The following is an 18,875-nucleotide window of genomic DNA, read 5'->3' on the forward strand; positions in this document are numbered from 1 at the left end:
AGTATGTATGTTTTCAACCATTGTGCTGGGAACCAATGAGAAACTTGTATACTTCATTTCTGGGAATTAAAAAAAAATTTTTTTCCCTTGATGATTCCCTCCCCTGTACTTTCTGTCTCTCTTAGCAGAGCTCTTAAAATTCAGATATTGGATTTTCTTGCATGGCAATCTAATTTTCTTAGGTTTCTCTCCTAGCTTCCATCTGTTTGTCTTTTTGCTTTACTTTTTGAGAAATTTCCTCATACTTTTTTTCCTTCTACTGACTTTCTTTTTTGTTCCCTAAATATTTCTTTTCTTTTCTGTCTTACACATCACCCTGATCTTGTTTCTTGGTTGCAGATCCCTCTGAAGATATTATTGATAGATTTTTGAAAGTTCTTGCCTTCTTGTGTTGGTAATTTCTTCTAAATTGCCATTTCTTGTTCCTTTTGTGGGTCTTGTTTGAATCACTATCTTCCAGGTTAAAGAATCTTCTCGAGTATGTGGTAATCGTATTTAAAGTGTGGGGACTACCTCCCACCTGTGCTTTTTCTGATCACATCTGTCAACCTGACTTGGTGCCCAGCACATCACCTTGTACAGAAAGCAACACAAACCTTCCTCCAAAAGAATGGCCATTTCTGACAGTGACAGAACACGAGGCTCTTTTCCCACAATTTCTGAATCACCTACATGCGAGCTGATGCCTCCTACATCTCATTTTAAGCCTGGACTTCTTTCTTCAGTTTCAGAGCCGTATATCTAACGGCCAGGCATCTCCATTTTTAGGTTCCAGTTTGTCCTCCTGTTCCACTGTGTTCCCTGAATCAGAAATTAGCACACTTTCCCTTCAGTCACCTGTGTCTCATCCTCCCAGTTCACCTGCCTTGCCAGGTGGAGGTGAGTATGGAAGCAAGAGAGGGTGGCTGTCCCCTAGAGTGTGAACTGTCACGGCTCTGCCCATTTGTCCACTCTTGTATCCCCCGTGTCTGGCATAGGAGCAGGTTCACATAATAATATTTGCTGAATGAACATCTGAACAAAACAAAAAGCATGGGGACTAAAAAGGTGATTGGGAGCTCAGAGCATATACATGGGTCTTGTTGGTTTTTTGTCTAGATGAGTTTATTTTCTTACAAGTATTTCATGGAAATAGGAATGTAGCAAGCCGGTCAGGGTAGTAGGAAACAACTTTTAAGGGCAGGTTCGCGCATGTTGCTCTATTTACACCTGGAGCAGGCTTTCGCAACCTCGGGTGCAGCAGCTGCCCTCGTCCGAGGCCCCTTTGCAGACGCAGCCCTGGGCACACTTGGCACAGCTCACGGGGCAGCAGGGGCAGCAGCTCTTGCAGGAGGTGCATTTGCAGGAGCTACAATAGGCGCAGGAGCCACCAGTGGCTCAGGGGCACTTAGGGTCCATTGTGAGCCGAGCTGACACCAGAGGTGCAAATCAGTGACCAAGAAGAGGCTCTTGGGTTAGTGGAGGGTGTGTTCCTGGGGCTTGTTGATTGTGAGCTTAATTAGGGGGTGATTCTGCTCTGGGCTGTCTCATTGCGAAACCCGGATTTAATTCTCTCTAGATCTTTTGTTCCCTGACCCCAACAAGATGCTTCTAATCTCCTGCCTAGAGGTTGAAGACCCAGCAGCTAGTGTTTTTGGAGCTGAGTGAAGAAATTGGGCTGGGTTTGTGGAACAGGGTGTTTTATTACTCAGTATGTATGTATTTGCTTAATCTTCCTTCTGTTTTACCCTCTCCAGAAGGGAAAACTCAGCCCTTTTCCTTTTTTTTTTTTTGCGGTACACGGGCCTCGCCCTGCTGTGGGCTCTCCCGCTGCGGAGCACAGGCTCCAGACGTGCAGGCTCAGCGGCCATGGCTCACGGACCCAGCCACTCTGCGGCATGTGGGATCTTCCCGGACCGGGGCACGAACCTGTGTCCCCTGCATCGGCAGGCGGACTCTCAACCACTGCGCCACCAGGGAAGCCCCAGCCTTTTTCCTTTAAGGGGGATGGTCAATAGTCCAGTTACTGAGAGTGGGGGAGGGGGTCTGTTTCTTAAACAGTTTTAACCAATCCTCCTAATTATAGGACCTCTCTCTTCCACTGGACTGCCACTTCCAGAGGTGCCTGAGGTCATCAGGTCCTAAATCTTTTGGTGATCCTGTGGTGCAAATAATGTTGCCTTTGAGTGTTCCCCATTACTGGTTTGCTAAATCATCTACTACTTGCCTATTTTTTTGGTGCCTTCCAAAATCTGTTGCTGCCAAATCTTCTCCCATTTTCCTCATCCTTATGGGTTTATGCCTAAAAAAACAAGCAAATCCATCTGTGTTTTCAACAGAGCTTCAGGAAGAAGAAAATGAAGATACAGCTGTTCAATCTGACATCTTTCCCCAGAAATTACTCCTGTTTCTGTTCATTCCTACTCCAATCGCTCTAATTTGAGCCACCATCATTGCTCAGCTGGTCCGCTGCATCAGTCGGCCAACTGTTCTTTCTGCTCCCGAAGCTTGCTCTTTCCTTATCTATTTTATTACACTGAAGACAGAGTGAACTTTCTACAGAGCAAATGTTATTTCTCCACCTTCCTTTAAATCCTTCTTTCAGTCCCTTTTGCTCTTAACTTGTAAGGACCCTGTATCATCTGGCCTTGGTCTACTTTTCACTCTTATCTCCCAGCTTTCTCCCAGTTGCTCACTAGGCTCCAGCCATGGGGTAACCCATGTTTCTTTTAACATTAAAATATGGCATCTTGGGCTTCTCTGGTGGCGCAGTGGTTGAGAGTCTGCCTGCTGATGCAGGGGACACTGGTTCGTGTCCCGGTCCGGGAAGATCCCACATGCCGCGGAGCGGCTAGGCCCGTGAGCCATGGCTGCTGAGCTTGCGCGTCTAGAGCCTATGCTCCGCAACGGGAGAGGCCACAACAGTGAGAGGCCCGTATACCGCAAAAAAAATATATGGTATCTTAAGGTAACCCTACATGCTGTAACTTTATCTGTAATTGTCTCTCACCACTTCTTCCGGTCCCTCTCCTCCAAGCTTTTCCAGTTAACTTCTACTCATTGGCTTTCAGGTGTCAACTTTAATATTTCTTCTTCAGGAAAGACTTTCATGTCACTCCAGATGAGGTAGGTCCTTTGTTGATGGTCTGATTGTTCTAAATAGTTGCTATCCCTCCCCTAAAAGGGTTACACCTCCCTCTCCTGATGGTGTCAGTATTCCACACAACACACTTTGAGAAATTGTACATTATTTTCATCACACTTCAGTTTATTGTTATTATGTGTTTAGTTGTCTGTCTTCCTTACCAGACTGTAAGCTCCAAGAAGGAAAGGTCCTGTGTCTATCTTGTATACCATGGTACCCCAATGTTTAGTATACTGCTTCGACCACCCATAGTAATGACAAAGACCCCCTTGACCAAACTCTAGAATGGCTACCAACAGCTTAAGGCTATGTCCCCAGGATGAACCCTGTCCCCCTTAAAATGCCTGCCTGAGAAAGCTCAACACTGCCAGGAGAATTTACTGTTTCTTCCAACCCAAACCAGGTGATAGGCATATAGGCCCTGAACCTCCCTTAAAGCAGTTACTTTAGAAAGCTTGCGATTATAAAACCTTTCTCCACCCCTTTCGTATATAAATCTTTTGTCACCCAGAACTGCCTTCTCAAGGACCTGAGAGCTGTCTCCTCCCAGCCTGGTGGGTACCTTGCTCTAACTTGTACCTCTGCATGTCATAAAGATATGAGAAGTTAATTTCTGCTCCATATAAGTGCCAATTAACAAGCCCAGTCACATGGACCAACACCCCTTGGCACCCTTCGATGCCTTTGCCTTAGCACACGCCAGTCTTTAAAGTCTCCAGCCTTTTGTTTTTGGGAAGTTCAGTTCACGATGAACCCACTTCCTTAATGCAATAAAAATCTATCCTTATTGCTTTAAACTAGTATCTGGCTTTGTTTTTGTTTTGTTTTGACAGTAAGCATACTAGTTGTTGAATTAATAAATAAACAGATACTATATAGGTGTGAACAGCTGGGGGAGAGGGTAGTTTCATTATTTGAAAGCTTCTTTTGGGTTTCTTCTATCCCTCTCCCACCCTCCAAGAAGTTGATTATCTGTTATTTTTTCTTTCATAATCTCTAACTATGTGAAAGATGACAATTATATCCAAATTATCCATAGTGCATTTTAGGATTAAACTAGTCAGATTATTTTAGACAGGTGTAGAAAACTATTAAAAAAGTCACACGCCTATTTTAAATGTCAATTCCCTGGTTTCACTTTTAAACTTTTTTTTCTTCTCTTTGGCTTAAAAACTTCAAAAGTTCTACCATTTCTATTTCTGGGCGAATGACAAACAAGAGTTCAATTCAGTTCAAAACAACGTGGGCGGGTTAGATGCGGGTGTTTGGTTACAATTGGTGAGTTTGGCTAGACTTTAGCTGCAAATGGCCCCCACACCTTTTCCTCCCTCTGTCAGCAGCTAGCACTCTGCTACCTGCGCCTGCGTGCTTTCGCTGTTCCTCCAAAATTTTATCTAGTTAGACGCTTCTGTGGGTACTTTTAGGAAGCCTAGAGAGCCCCCCGCAAGCCGAGATTTTCAGTGCCGATTAGTACTTTGATTCACAACCAGATGCATTCCCTCTCCCACGCTCCAACCTCAGTCGCGGCCTCTGCCTCCGGCAGCGGCCGAGGATGTCACGTGCTAGGATCCGGGCGTGAAGCCTGCGCCGCCATGTTGGTTCCTGGCGGCATCGTAGGAGAAGGCAGAGGGAGGCTGGCTGACCAGCCGTCCGGAGTTCCGGCCCTTGTGCGCAAGTGCGGAAGTTTGTTGGCCCCGACCGTGACCGGTTTCCGGCTGGTGGTTCCGCACCGGCCCCCAGTAGACGTGTAACGGAAGGTGGGCCGCAGCCATGGCTGAGAGGAAACCTAATGGTGGCGGAGGCGCAGCTTCCACCTCCTCGTCGGGCACGAACTTACTTTTCTCCTCCTCGGCCACGGAGTTCAGCTTCAACGTGCCCTTTATCCCAGTTACCCAGGCTGCCGCTGCCTCGGCCTCCCTGCTCTTGCCCGGAGGTAATAAGGAGATGAGGATCCGGTGGGGCAAGTGTGTGCGGGGAGGTGGGCGGGCGGCGGGCGGTGGCGAGGGTCGGAGGGGAGGTTTTCCTTGTGCCTGGACCCGACCCTCTGGTACCTTGCCAGGGCCATCAGTGGCCAGGTTTGAGTGTCCTGAGGACTTTGGGATGTTGGGGGCGGGGGCCAAGCTCTTCGTGGAAGGAACTGTTCCCAGTGCTGGACACTCCTGAACTGGCATTCCACAGATTTTTGTTGAACACCTCCTGTTGGACACTCAGGTGCTTGCAGGGAATGCAAAAAAATTAGTGCCTCCTCCTCTCCTAGGATACTGTAGGATATCTCTTAGGATAGACACGTAGTATTTGCAAAGTAGAGGTACAGAACGCAGTCATCTTTCAAGGCGATGCATCATTTTCTCTAAGGAGCCCTTGCTTGTTCTCAAGTCCCTACTCCTGTGTGCATCTTAGCACTTTGTACATATCTTTATTATTGTCTAGGGAGATTGCTTTTTAACGATTACGTGGCATAACCCAGACCTGGTGTTGGGGAGCACAGACTGTATTCCAGCCCTAGCCCTGCCAATTACTTGCTATGTGACCTCAGGCATATTACTTTACCTCTCTGTTCTTCATTTTCCATATGGGCTGTGATGAGAAGTGAACTGATTTTTGGCAGGCACGGAATATAGTGCTTGGCACATAGTGTTATATAAATGTTTGAGAAATAAACATGTCTGCCTCTCTATTTGGACTGTGGGCTTCTTGAAGTTTGCAGCTATAACTTATTTACCTTTTTATTTCTAGGATCTTGTTTAGTGCCTAGCACATAGATCCTCAGTAAATGTTGAATATTTTCCTGTTGAATAATTTATTCTTGTTTGGAAGACTGAGGAAAGTTTCATGGAGAAGTGAAGAAGGGCAAATCAGAGACAATACATGATGGTTCCTCTTCCCTTGTGTTATGTTTCTTCTTGGTACTTATCACCACCTGATGTCTACAAATATTTGTTTATCCTTTTAAAATTTTAAAATTTATTTTACTTTTTATTTCTGGCTGCGTTGGGTCTTCGTTGCTGCACGCGGGCTTTCTCTAGTTATGGTGAGTGCGGGCTACTCTTCGTTGTGGTGTGCGGGCTTCACATTGTTGTGGCTTCTCGTTGCGGAGCATGGGCTCTAGGCGCACAGGCTTCAGTAGTTGTGGCACACGGGCTTAGTTGCTCCGTGACACGTGAGATCTTCCCAGACCAGGGATCGAACCCTTGTCCCCTGCATTGGCAAGTGGATTCTTAACCACTGCACCACCAGGGAAGTCCCATATTTGTTTATCTTATCCCACTAACATGTAAGCTCTATGAGAGCAGGAACTTATGCCTAGAACAGTGTCTGGTATGCTGTAGACCGATTTTTCAATGGAAACTTATTGAATAAATGAAAGGGTGGCAGTCAGGAATATGTATGTCTTGTTTTGATAGTGTGGCTGAAAGGTTCATCATTGCCATTTTTGGTGGAGGACTAGCATGGCTGGAGCAGAATGCTTTGGGAGGTTGCAGGAATAAATAAGGCTGTACATGGGGTTTTCATGTCATCCTCTGCTTCACAGATGTTTGATTCATGCCCCATCTTCCTTGCTATATAATTTGTTTGTGTCTGTTACTGTCCGTAAATGCTAAACATCTTCATTGCTAAGTAACAGGATAACTTACCTGTCTTGAAAACTATTGTTTCTTGGAGATGATTTATTTTTTTATTATTTTTGTTTTTTTTGCGGTATGCGGGCCTCTCACTGTTGTGGCCTCTCCCGTTGCGGAGCACAGGCTCCGGACGCGCAGGCTCAGTGGCCATGGCTCACGGGCCCAGCTGCGCCGCGGCATGTGGGATCTTCCTGGACCGGGGCATGAACCCGTGTCCCCTGCATCGGCAGGCGGACTCTCAACCACTGCGCCACCAGGGAAGCCTGGTTTATTTTTTTAATAGGAAAATTAATACTTTTTAGAACTAAAATTCTGTAACAAATATTTTTCTACCTTTAAAAAAGATTTGATCATTAGAAACCCATTCAGATAATTTCCAGAGACAAAAGGAGAACCTGTCACATTGGAAGCAACAGTTAATCATGTCAGTGAAAGAGACACATAGGAAGCAATTCCATTTCACAAACCTGGATTGAGCAGCTTCCGTTTGCCAGGCCCTGTTCCCGGTGTCCGGGAGACACAGAGGAGCAGACAGCATTGCCCTCACGACTGCACAGTATATACAGACGCAGTGTACCCAGCTGTGTAAGTAATTGTGATACAGGTTTATGACGGCTGGAAAGAGGGATTGATAGGCTGCTCTGAGAGCTGTGGCTGTCAGGCTGGCTGACCAGGGAGAGGATATCCCTCGGGCCTTCAGGACCTCACAGAGGAGGCAGTTCTTGAGCTGAATATTGAAGGATACATAGAAATTAGGGAGTCTGGGGAGACAGACATGTGAGAGTCTGGAGGTGTGAGAGAAACCTGTTGATTTGGTGGGATTTGGTGGTAGGTGCTCACATTCTCTTTCCATCCCGTGCTTTTTCCCTCTCGCCCCGTCCCTCCCCCGCTGCACCCCTCCATGTGACTAGAGTGAATGCAGGGGAGTGCTTCAAGTGGTCAGCGGGGCCCAGATCACGAAGGGCCTCAGACACCACGCTGAGGAGTTTGTAGTTTACCCTGTGGGGTGTGGAGGGTGCCCTTGAAGGGTTCTGAACAAGGCAGTGGGATTAGAGGTGTGTCTCAGAAAGACTGGAGTTTCCTGAGATTGCAGAGATTGCACCAGAGTGAAGCTGACCGTAGCAAGAGCGGCCGATCTGGAAGCCACTGCGAGTCAGGCAGGAGCCTGTGGCACTCTAGCCCTGGTCAGCCACACTGGGTGTGAAGAGCAGGGAACAGATATGAGAGATTTCTACACAGTCGAATTGATGGTATTTAGTGACTCACGGGGGTCCAGGCTGTGCAGTGCAGAGTCCCCTTCTCTTTGTTCAGTTTCAGCCCCAAGACATAGCACCACCTGGCATGTAATGGATACTGTGTACATATTTCTTTAATGAGGATCTGAATGATTAAATGAAGGGTGTGAGGGGGAGGGAGCAGTCTGAGAGAGGAGATTTCTGGTTTGAGTGTCTGGATGGATGTTGGCAGACATCTGTTGAGGTTAGTGATATGTGTAAAAGGGGGGACATGAAGGGGGACAGTTAAGATGACAAATTCAGTTCAGGCTTACTAAGTCTGAGGTATATGTGGCTGAACCTGTCAAAAAGTATTGAGGAGGCAGTTGGAAGATAGGTTCTGGGACACATAAGATCAGTCTCAGTTTGAGACAGAGTTGGGAGTGTCACAAGTATACAGGTGCTTATTAAAGTTATGGTTCTTGATGCCAGATGTGTCCACATGTAATTAGAAAGTGCCCCTGAGGTGAGGCTGGCAGCTTGTTGAGATCAGTATTTTGTTTGTAATTAATGCTAATCAGAAAAAAGTCTCTTGGATCAGGTTGATCCCAAGTTGTCTTAAAGGATGAAAGACACCACAGAGGTTTTTAGGTTTTACCCTCTCTTTTCTCTTTTAGATGTTAAGACATCAACTAAGAAATCTGAGTCCAAGTGAGGTTCATGTGACTGAAAAGAGAGGGTAGGAATCGGAAATGTATCAGAAAAGTAGAACGATATAAGCAGACAGTGCCTGGGGTGCCGGGTTGGGGGGGGGCCCTTGTGCAGGAAGATATTTTTAGTTACAAAGAAACAACTCAGAGGAGTATTTTGAATAGTGGAGTATCTCAGTTAAATTGATGTGTGTGAAATATAATGAGAGCAGTCTAAGAGCTGAAGGCCTCATTCAGTAAAGGTCAAGAAGGAGCTCAGAGCTTGTAAGGCCACCCTTTGGCAGGTCTCAAGGGCAGGGACTAGTGTGCCTGTGTGCTGGGAGAGGGTCCACCCTCCTGATCTGCTCTATGCCTCCAGCAGTGGGAGATAAGAGGGAATTGGAAATGAGAGGGAATGAGATGGGAGAAGGAAAAGATTAGGAAGAGGAAGACAACGTTAGAAGCTAAGGCCTCCTAAAAGTTTCCTGAGGAAAGGTAGACTGGGCTTTTTTATTTCTGTTTATTTATGTATGTATGTATGTGTGTATGTATGTATGGCTGAGTCAGGTCTTTGTTGTTGCGCGCAGGCTTTCTCTAGTTGGGGTGAGTGCGGGCTACTTGTTGCAGTGCACGGGCTTCTCATTGCGGTGGCTCTCTTGTTGCGGAGCACGGACTCTAGGCGTGCAGGCTTCAGTAGTTGTGGCATGCAACCTTCAGTAGTTGGGGCTCGTGGGCTCTAGAGCGCAGGCTCAGTAGTTGTGGCGTACGGGCTTAGTTGCTCCGCGGCATGTGGGATCTTCCCGGACTAGGGCTTGAACCCATGTCCCCTGCATTGGCAGACGGATTCTTAACCACTGCACCACCAGGGAAGCCCAGACTGGACTTTTGAGGCCATGTAGAAGGAAAATGTTTTTATCACTATTTTAGGACTTGGTAGCAGAAGAGAGGATAAATAGTTTGATGCTAATAATACCCACAGTGAAGATCAAGTTGGGCAAAGGGAAGTGAGGAGAACTTCCCTTAGTTAGAAAATGACTTTTCCAGTGACTTGGCATTCTCTAATGACTATCTGGTTGTGATACTGTGTGGTTTTAGGGATGGCAATTAACGGTTGACCTACTTTGCCTCAGGAATACAAATACCACATGTTCACTTATATAATGAGTGCTTTGTAGGTAAGAGCCCTGACACACCCCTTGTTGTCAACAGAGTTAATATCTGTACTTTAGTTTCTTGTCCTTACTGTAGAAATAAACTTTTGTGTGTTTGGGTAGCAGAACAGTATTTGAATTGTTTCTTACCAGGAAAAAACAGTATTCAAAATAACATGTAAAACTAGGAGTATAGATTTTGTTTCCATTTTTAAAACCTTCTCCTATATACATATATGTCTACATAATTTATACATGTCTACAAAATAAATAGTATATAACTATATTTATTTTAAAAGTGTGGAAAGGTATGTATCAAAATATTAACCGTGTTAACAGTGATTGTCTCTGGGAGGTGAGCTTATGAATGAGTTAGTATTTTTCCCTCTTGTTTCTTTTTTTTTTTTTTTTTTTTTTTAGTACACGGGCCTCTCACTCCTGTGGCCTCTCCCATTGCGGAGCACAGGCTCCGGACGCGCAGGCCCAGCGGCCATGGCTCACGGGCCCAGCCGCTCCGCGGCATGTGGGATCCTCCCGGACCGGGGCATGAACCCGTGTCCCCTGCATCGGCAGGCGGACTCTCAACCACTGCGCCACCAGGGAAGCCCTCCCTCTTGTTTCTTATTCATGTTTTCTAGTTATTTATTTCAAAGAAAAAAAAGTTTTTCATTATTGTCTTTAATGCAGAAATGTAAGTTTGAACAACAAAATAAGAGGTATGATTGCTAGATCTGCGGTATAGAATCTTATCTACAGAGTGATGGCATACCTTTAAACCATGTACCCTTCTGTTCCCTTTCAGAGGATTCCACAGATGTGGGTGAGGAGGACAGCTTCCTTGGTCAGACTTCTGCTCACACGTCTACCCCACAGACATTTAGTTACTTCTCTCAGGTATCAAGCAGTAGTGATCCTTTTGGGAATATTGGACAGTCACCGTTAACAACTGCAGCAACATCGGCTGGACAGTCAGCATTCTCCAAGCCCCCAACTGCTCTCCCTTTTACCACCGGATCCCAAGATATGTCGAATGCATTTTCACCATCCGTTTCGAAGGCTCACTATGGTGCTCCACCTGCTTCACAAACGGGAATAAATACTTATCTGCCTTCTCAGCCTAGTAGTCTCCCTCCTTCAAATTTTGGGAGCCCACCCCAAGGAACGCCCCAACAAGGATACAATCCATATCGCCACACAGCTGTAAGCAGCAGGGCTAATCCTTATATTGCACCGCCACAGCTGCAGCAGGGCCAAACACCGGCCCATCCTACCCATCCCCCGCCCTCTGGACCCCCTGTTCAGATGTACCAGATGCCTCCAGGATCTCTGCCATCGGTATGGAAACATGTTTTTTATATCCTAATTATTCACTGTAATTTTTAATCGCTCTCATCTTAACCTGTGTTTTTGAAGACACTGTGCTTTTTTTTTTTTTTTTTTGCCGTACGCGGGCCTCTCACTGTTGTGGCCTCTCCTGTTGCGGAGCACAGGCTCCGGACGCGCAGGCTCAGCGACCATGGCTCACGGGCCCAGCCACTCCACGACGTGTGGGATCTTCCCGGACCGGGGCACGAACCCGTGTCCCCTGCATCGGCAGGTGGACTCTCAACCACTGCACCACCAGGGAAGCCCAACACTGTGCTTTTAATAATCAATATGATGACAAATTATTTTCAGAGGGTATTTTTTTTAAGCTACATGCTTTGAAGTAAACAATCTTTTAAAGATAGCTCATTGAATGGTTCATATTTCAGTTTATATTATCTATTTATGGAAGTAGTAATTGATTTTAATGAGTTAACCATATGCCAATATTTCCAGATTTAATGTAACATACCAATAACAAATGTCATCTAGGGACATGTGAAAGTCGGAGCAATTATTAGCAGACTGCCAGCTTCTCATTTTTTAATTATACTACTCAATCAAAACACTCAATTGGTGGGACTAAAATTGATTACTCCAATAATTTCTTTTATTTACATTTATGGAGTTTGGATCTAGACAGTCAAACTCTGTCTCAGGGGAGGAATGGAATAACTTTTGCATTGGGTAAATTTTATGAAATTCCTTTATGCCTTTTTTCCCCACTAATTATTCAACTGACTTCCAAAGGGAAGTGAACTGAATCAAAAAAACGGGAAATGACTGAAAGGAAGAATTAAGAACCCAGCCCAGTGTGGCAGAGATAATAGTATTTCGATCAGAGTGTAACCTGACTTCTCTCTTGGGGATGAAGAATGGGTTCCATTTTACCATCTAATTTAAATCTTACCAATACACAAACTCTTGGTAATGTTGGATTTCAGCATATTGGAAAGTAACCAGATTTGTAGCATGTAATATAAGTTAGTATACTTTGTTTGCTGATGAAATTTTGTAAAGATTCCTAATTAAGAATTTTTAAAATGACAATTTTAAATATAAAAAAAGGTTGCAGGGCTTCCCTGGTGGCGCAGTGGTTGAGAGTCTGCCTGCCGATGCAGGGGACGTGGGTTCGTGCCCCGGTCTGGGAAGATCCCGCATGCCGCGGAGCGGCTGGGCCCGTGAGCCATGGCCGCTGAGCCTGCGCGTCTGGAGCCTGTGCTCCACGGCGGGAGGGGCCACGGCAGTGAGAGGCCTGCGTACAGCAAAAAAAAAAAGGTTGCAAAAATAAAAATAGGACAGAGAACACCCCAGTACCCTAATCCAGATTTACCTGTCATGAACATTTGTTCTATCATTTGTGAACGTGCACGCTGACACGTGTTGGAGTATCCTTTTCTCCCCTCCCTCCCTCCCTTCCTTTCTCACTCTGTATATGTGCAATCTTGGGGGGAAACATTTGAAGATCAGTTAAATACATTATGATTCTTTACTCCTAGATTCTTCAGTGTGTATTTCCTGAGAATAAGGGTAGTTTTTACATAACCACAGTACAGTTATCAACCTCAGTACATTTGCATTGATAGAATATTCTAAAATGATTTTTAATAAAAATTTAAAAAAATAATTGTATTCTGATTTTAAAAGTATTTTCAGTACAGAAAATTTGAAAAATGCCGAATAGCCAACTGAATAGAAATTGCCGCTAGAAAACCCTGTTTTTATTTTGTTTTATGTCTTTCTTATCCTTTTTTCAAGATAAAAGCATAGTGTGTTGTTTTTTTTTTTTTTTTTTAATTAATTAATTAATTTATTTTCGACTGCGTTGGGTCTCTGTTGCTGTGCATGAGCTTTCTCTAGTTGTGCCTGAGTGGGGGCTACTCTTCGTTGTGGTGCCCGCGCTTCTCATTGCGGTGGCTTCTCTTGTTTCAGAGCATGGGCTCTAGGTGCGCAGGCTTCAGTAGTTGTGGTGCACGAGCTTAGTTGCTCCAGGGCATGTGGGATCTTCCTGGACCAGGGCTCGAACCTGTATCCCCTGCACTGGCAGGCGGATGCCTAACCACTGTGCCCCCAGGGAAGTCCCAACACAAGCATTATGTATGTTTTTTGTGAACAAGCAAGCAAGCATTATGTATGTTTTTTGTGAACATATTTTAGGTGTTATTAAGATTTTTTCTATAACGTTTTTAATGGTTCTAGAGAATTCCCCATATGAGTAAAAGATGATTTATTTAATCAGGTTTCTATTAGACATTTAGATTGTATCCACTGATTGTCTATTATAAATAACTTTTTGATATACATTCTTATGGGTAAATTTTTACAATTATATCTTTAGGATAAGTTCTTAGAAATGGAATGTCTAGGTCAAGGAATATGCACATTTTATTTTTATTTATATTTATTTATTTATTTTTGTCCATGGCGCTTGTGGGATCTTAGTTCCCTGATCAGGGATTGAACCTGGGCCACAGCAGCGAAAGCGCCAAGTCCTAACCACTGGACCAACAGGGAATTCCCAAGGAATATGTATATTTTAAAGATTAAATAAATCACAAGAGACATACTGCTAGGTTGATTTCTGTAAAGGTATTAGTTTACTTTGCCACCAGTGTGAGAAAGTCCTGTTCACTTTGCAACTGATTTTGGGGTTTGTTAGATTTTTAAAAGTTTTACTTGCTTTGGAGCCTGGTTATTAAATAGTTGTCTAGAGAAATATTTAGGATAATCATTACTATGTTAGTTTGTGTGTGAAACATATACAGAATTGTTCCTTTGGACAGACATGATGGTCCTAACTTTTGTCCCCCCCAGATTCCTCCTTCAGTGCAGCCAGGGCTGTCCCCTCCAACCCAGCAGCAGGCACCTGCTAGACCTGCGGGTCCCTCTGTGCAAGCGTCATCTCTTTTTCTACTTCAAAACCAATATGAACCTGTCCAACCCCACTGGTTTTACTGCAAGGAGATAGAATACAGGCAACTGTGGATGCCTTTCAGTGTGTTTGACTCTTTGAATCTTGAAGAAATCTATAACTCAGGTAAGCACAAATCCTGCATCATTTGTATCTGATTTTAGGAAGAGAGAAATGAAGAGTATTCATCCATGGCCTACTTTTTATGAATGTCAAATTCTTTAATCCTTGTAGAGCCTGCCAGTCTCTGTACCTTAAGATGATAATATTAATGTAAGTTCTGAGTTATTTGAGCAAGGTATTTGAAGAAATGTTTTAGTAATTTTCCTTTTTGTTTAAAGGTAGTTTAAATCCAAGAAATAGAGTCGTTCATATAACCCAGGTGTCAGTTTTCTTATTTCCCTTATTTGTTTGTAGCTATAGGGCGTTTATAAAGCATTTTCTATGGAACTCTTGTTACTGAAGATGCTGTGAAAAAAGTGTTCCATGGTCAGATGAGTTTTGGAAGTGCTGTAACTACATCCATCTCTTGAGATAGTGCACAAGAGTGTGTTAAGACTCTGAGAAGTCTTCACTATAGAAGTAGGTTTCTTTGTTTATCCTGATGATAGTTCATCTTGGGACTTAAAAATCACCTATTCTTTAGAAGTATGCTTCATGGAGCATTGCTGCTTTGATTAAAAAAAACAAAAAACTACCAATTATTTGAATTATTTCATGATCATGCTTTTATATTTTACCCTCGTTATTTCTGCTCCACTTAAAAGAATCATCATTTTGAGCAGCACAGATTAATCTTAAACTTCTGTTTTTTTAAAAAAATGAGCTTAGTTCTTTGTCTTTAAGGATAGACAAGTCACCATATTCATTATTTATTACTTTTAAATGTACCTTGTAACTGTAGAGTTAAAATGTGGTCTTTGTGCTCCAGTCCAGCCAGACCCTGAGAGTGTGGTTCTAGGCACTGATGGAGGGCGCTACGACGTTTACCTCTATGACCGGATGAGGAAAGCCGTGTACTGGGAAGAGGAGCCAGCTGAAGTGAGACGCTGTACTTGGTTTTACAAAGGGGACACAGACAGCAGATTTATTCCCTATACAGAGGAGTTCAGTGAAAAACTGGAGGTACGTGGGCTTTATTCCTTTATGCTTTTCTTTAAAACATATAGACTCTGTATACGTTGGAGCCTCATGTAACACCACTCACAGTGGAGCAGACTTTATTTACAAGACAGCCTATCTTGATCCTGTGTGCAAAGAAGATTGCCTTTTAATTGGTGTCATCTTTCATGAGGTACTAATTGTGGCCTGGTGTCTAAAGATAGAATGTTTTTCAGGGGAACATCACAGATCTAATATAATAAGGTACTTATATCAAATCTTCAGAAGAGCTTAGGCTGCTGTGATATGCTGCTGACAACACATGCCAAGGAGATGGATGCTTTTCAAATTAATATTCAGTAAAAGGCTTGAAATTCACCTCTGGTTTATGAAAACAAATATAAGAATAGGAACAAATATTGTGAGACTTTTTAGCCATCTTAAAATTGGTGGTTAATGTTGTTTTACATAATTGTGTTAATTTCTTGTTATAATTCTGCTTAATAATTGAGTAATTAAATATTTGAAATAAGTTAAATGAATTCATCTGCATACATGGGAAATGGAGTATGGAACATTTTAGTTACTATTTTTTAATGTATTAACTAAAACTTATGTAACCAACACTAACATTAAACATTAAAACAATACTAATATTGACATTAAAAGGGACCTCTAAAATGTTAATCTTCCCTAGATTCATATTTTGAAAGCTTCAAGCAAGGACTGGGCTTTATGTTCTGTTTAGGAGCTGACAGTCAAGTTTAGCAACTGACTGTTAATTACTAAGTTTTTTTGTCCTTGAAGAACATCATAATATAATTAATAGAAATAAGAAAAAAATTAAATCACAATCTTGTCATCCTTTCAAATAAAATGTTACATTTTAAAAATATTTTTTTAAACTGTTCTTTATTCATATACGTGTTTTTCTTTTTGTGTGTGTGTGTGTGTTTTTCTTATAGCTATAATAGTACAGATTTTTTGTGGAGTATTTTGCTTTTTCAAAAGAAAATTTGTAAATGTAATCCTTAGTCATAGTCATTATCAATTGTGCCTGCCCTAGAAATATTAATCTCTATAATAGTGACTATGAAATACTGTTCTATAACCAAAACAGTACAAAAAGGTGAATATTGGCCTGAAGTTAAGACAGATGTTAGTTGGGGTTAAGTAAATTGGAAAAGAAGCTTGTTGAGAACAGAGGCCTCAAATGTTTTTCGTTTCAACGTGTAGTAAGAATACATGTTAGATTGGATTTAGTACACACATTTTACACACACACACACACACATACACACCCATGAGTATGTGTGTTTATTTATCAGAGGCAGTGGTGTTTGGTAAACTGGCTCTCCAGGGAAAAAAAACCCTGATTTATAGTGTTTGCCGATTTCCATGGTGTAAATACTCCCACCATGGCCAATAGTAAGCTAGCAACATGATGTAACTAGACACAGAGTTGGGAAGCGGTATGTGTGATCAGCTCTTGTGAGCTGGTATGAGTGAGCTCTAACGCACCATTAGAAACAAAGAAAGGTACATGGAACAACACTTACCTCACTAGGTGTCATTCAGTTAGATATTTTCTATGTCATTGAAAATATTAATTTTACAATTTGTTGCTGGTCATGACCCACAGTTTGAAAAACACTGATTTAGAGCTGAGTCAGAACCCAGGTAAGGGCAAAGACTGAAAAGAAGGCATAAAATTAATTTTGTTCCTGGAAATACCAAATATCAGGAGGCACCAGTCTACTAAAACATAATTTTAATCATTTGAATAAGGAATAAAATATGTAAAGGAATGCTGATATCTTTGGCTTAATTTTAGACCTAAATAAATAAACAAACAAATGTGTACTATAATTTTTGGTACCCTTGACAAGACCCTACTGAAGGTATAGCATCCCAAGGTTGAATGTTTAGTCCTATTATTTTGAAGCTAAAGTATATGTTTTCAAGTCTAAGCAGTATTTGAAAGTGTATACTATATTTGATTATAAATGGGTGACACAGGCTTCGAGGATGGAATTCATGTATTGACCGTCTCAATAGCACATAGCTGTTCTTAACTTTAGGAGACCTTAGTTCCCGTTCAGCCTCTACCCAGGAAACTCAAGCCAGATCAGGGAAGAGGCAGAGGAGTTTAGGAAATGAAAAAGCCAGTGAGAAAATGAGAATCAAGTGATACATATTGCTAGTGTTGTAGATGATCCTATCCTATCAGAGCACTAAAACAAAACAATAGAAGAGTTGGAAACAAAAAACACCTTAATTTGATAATTACATCAATGTCTGCATAGAAAACTAGGAGAACCTCTAGAAATTCCATTAGTACCAGTGTAAGAGTTCAGCAAGTCTGTGGATATAAAATCAGCATATAAAAATTAATAACATTCCTACGCAATAGAAATAACCAATTAGAAACCATAATAATAAAAGAAGACTATAACACTAACAAAACTACAGGCTAAGTAGAAAAATCGTCCAACAAAAGGTATATATGAACTTTATGGAGAATAAACTATGAAGCAGAATTGAAGGATGTAAAAGATGACCTTAAAGAAATAGACCAAAATATTACATTCATAGATAGATGCACAGTCTCAACATAATAAAGATGTCAGTTCTTCCCAAATTATTTTATAAATTGTATGTAATCCCAATCAAAGTCACATCAGGGTTTTTTAAGTAAAATTTGCAGACTGCTCCTAAATTTTATATGGAAGATCAAAGTATCAAGAATAATCAAGACCATTTTGAAGAATGAAAAGTAGAAACATACTCTACCAGACAAGATTTATTATAAAGCTGTGGATTGAAAGGGAATACGAAGAAATGAAAATAATTCTTAAGATGGTGAATCTTTAAACATTTTTGTTTGTGATCTTGCTTTTAAAAAATGTCAACAAATATATTAAAATTTTTTTAAAAAGTAGTGAGGAAGAGGGTCAGCTGGATAGAGGCTGATGGAGAGGAATTGTTACTGAATGACTGCCCAGGAGACAAAAAGAAACACTTCTACTTTGACATGATTGTCAAATAATCACTGTTACTCATTTTAAAAAATATTTATTTATTTGGTTGCACTGGCTCCTTAGTTGCAGCAGTGGGCTCCTTAGTTGTGGCATGAGAACTCTTAGTTGTGGCATGCATGTGGGATCTAGTTCCCTGACCAGGGATTGAACCCAGGCCCCCTGCATTGGGAACGCAGAGTCTTCACCACTGCGCCACCAAGGAAGTCCCACTGTTACTCAGTGGGTGTACCAGAGGTTCCCCCTTACCTGGTCTTGAATCTTTCTCCAAGAGACCCTCAGACTTTTGCCTTATAGAGAGCAGAATAGTGTCTCTGGAAGGAGAGTAAGAAAGTGGTGGGACAGTCAAGTCTTTGGAGTCAGAAGGTCATGGGTGGGAGTGAACCACAGTTCTGCTTTTGCTCCTTACCTCTGTGATCACTGTGTGGTCTTGTGCAACTGTGAACTAAAACTGCCTGCTAGCATTAGAATTGTGTCTGCCCCCCACCACCAAAAAAAAAAAAAGAGAGATAGGTTGAGGTCTTAACTTCTAGTACTTCAGAATGTGACTTTATTTGGAAATAGAGTTGTTGCAGATATAATTAAGAAGAGATCATACTGGAGTAGGGTGGGCCCCTAATTCAATATGATTGGCATCCTTATAAGAAGACAGTCATGTT

General features: G+C 42.4%; 1 protein-coding gene and 1 pseudogene across 6 annotated transcripts in view; one reads left to right on the forward strand and one right to left on the reverse strand.

Annotated features, from left to right (window-relative positions):
• Nucleotides 1–1,203: 1,203 nt before the first annotated feature.
• On the reverse strand, nucleotides 1,204–1,780 carry LOC113623620 (metallothionein-I, hippocampal-like; annotated as a pseudogene).
• A 3,058-nt stretch (nucleotides 1,781–4,838) lies between these two features.
• The window catches only part of SEC23IP (SEC23 interacting protein), a 59,437-nt gene continuing 45,400 nt past the window's right edge, over nucleotides 4,839–18,875 (forward strand). For 5 of the 6 annotated variants that reach the window (XR_003433943.1, XM_027112787.1, XM_027112785.1 and 2 more), the window contains exons 1-4: nucleotides 4,840–5,057; nucleotides 10,604–11,136; nucleotides 13,981–14,203; nucleotides 15,009–15,202. Coding sequence is in view for 5 of the 6 variants with exons in the window: in XM_027112787.1 (XP_026968588.1) it covers nucleotides 4,895–5,057; nucleotides 10,604–11,136; nucleotides 13,981–14,203; nucleotides 15,009–15,202 (1,113 nt within the window). In the remaining variant the exon portion in view is untranslated. Of the gene's footprint in view, nucleotides 5,058–10,603; nucleotides 11,137–13,980; nucleotides 14,204–15,008; nucleotides 15,203–18,875 lie in introns of all 6 variants that reach the window. The other variant, XM_027112788.1, reaches the window with a different exon arrangement.

This window comes from Aethalodelphis obliquidens, unplaced genomic scaffold (genome assembly GCF_003676395.1).
Source record: "Aethalodelphis obliquidens isolate GAN/ISIS:26980383/991018 unplaced genomic scaffold, ASM367639v1 scaffold11, whole genome shotgun sequence".
Lineage (NCBI taxonomy): Eukaryota > Metazoa > Chordata > Mammalia > Artiodactyla > Delphinidae > Aethalodelphis > Aethalodelphis obliquidens.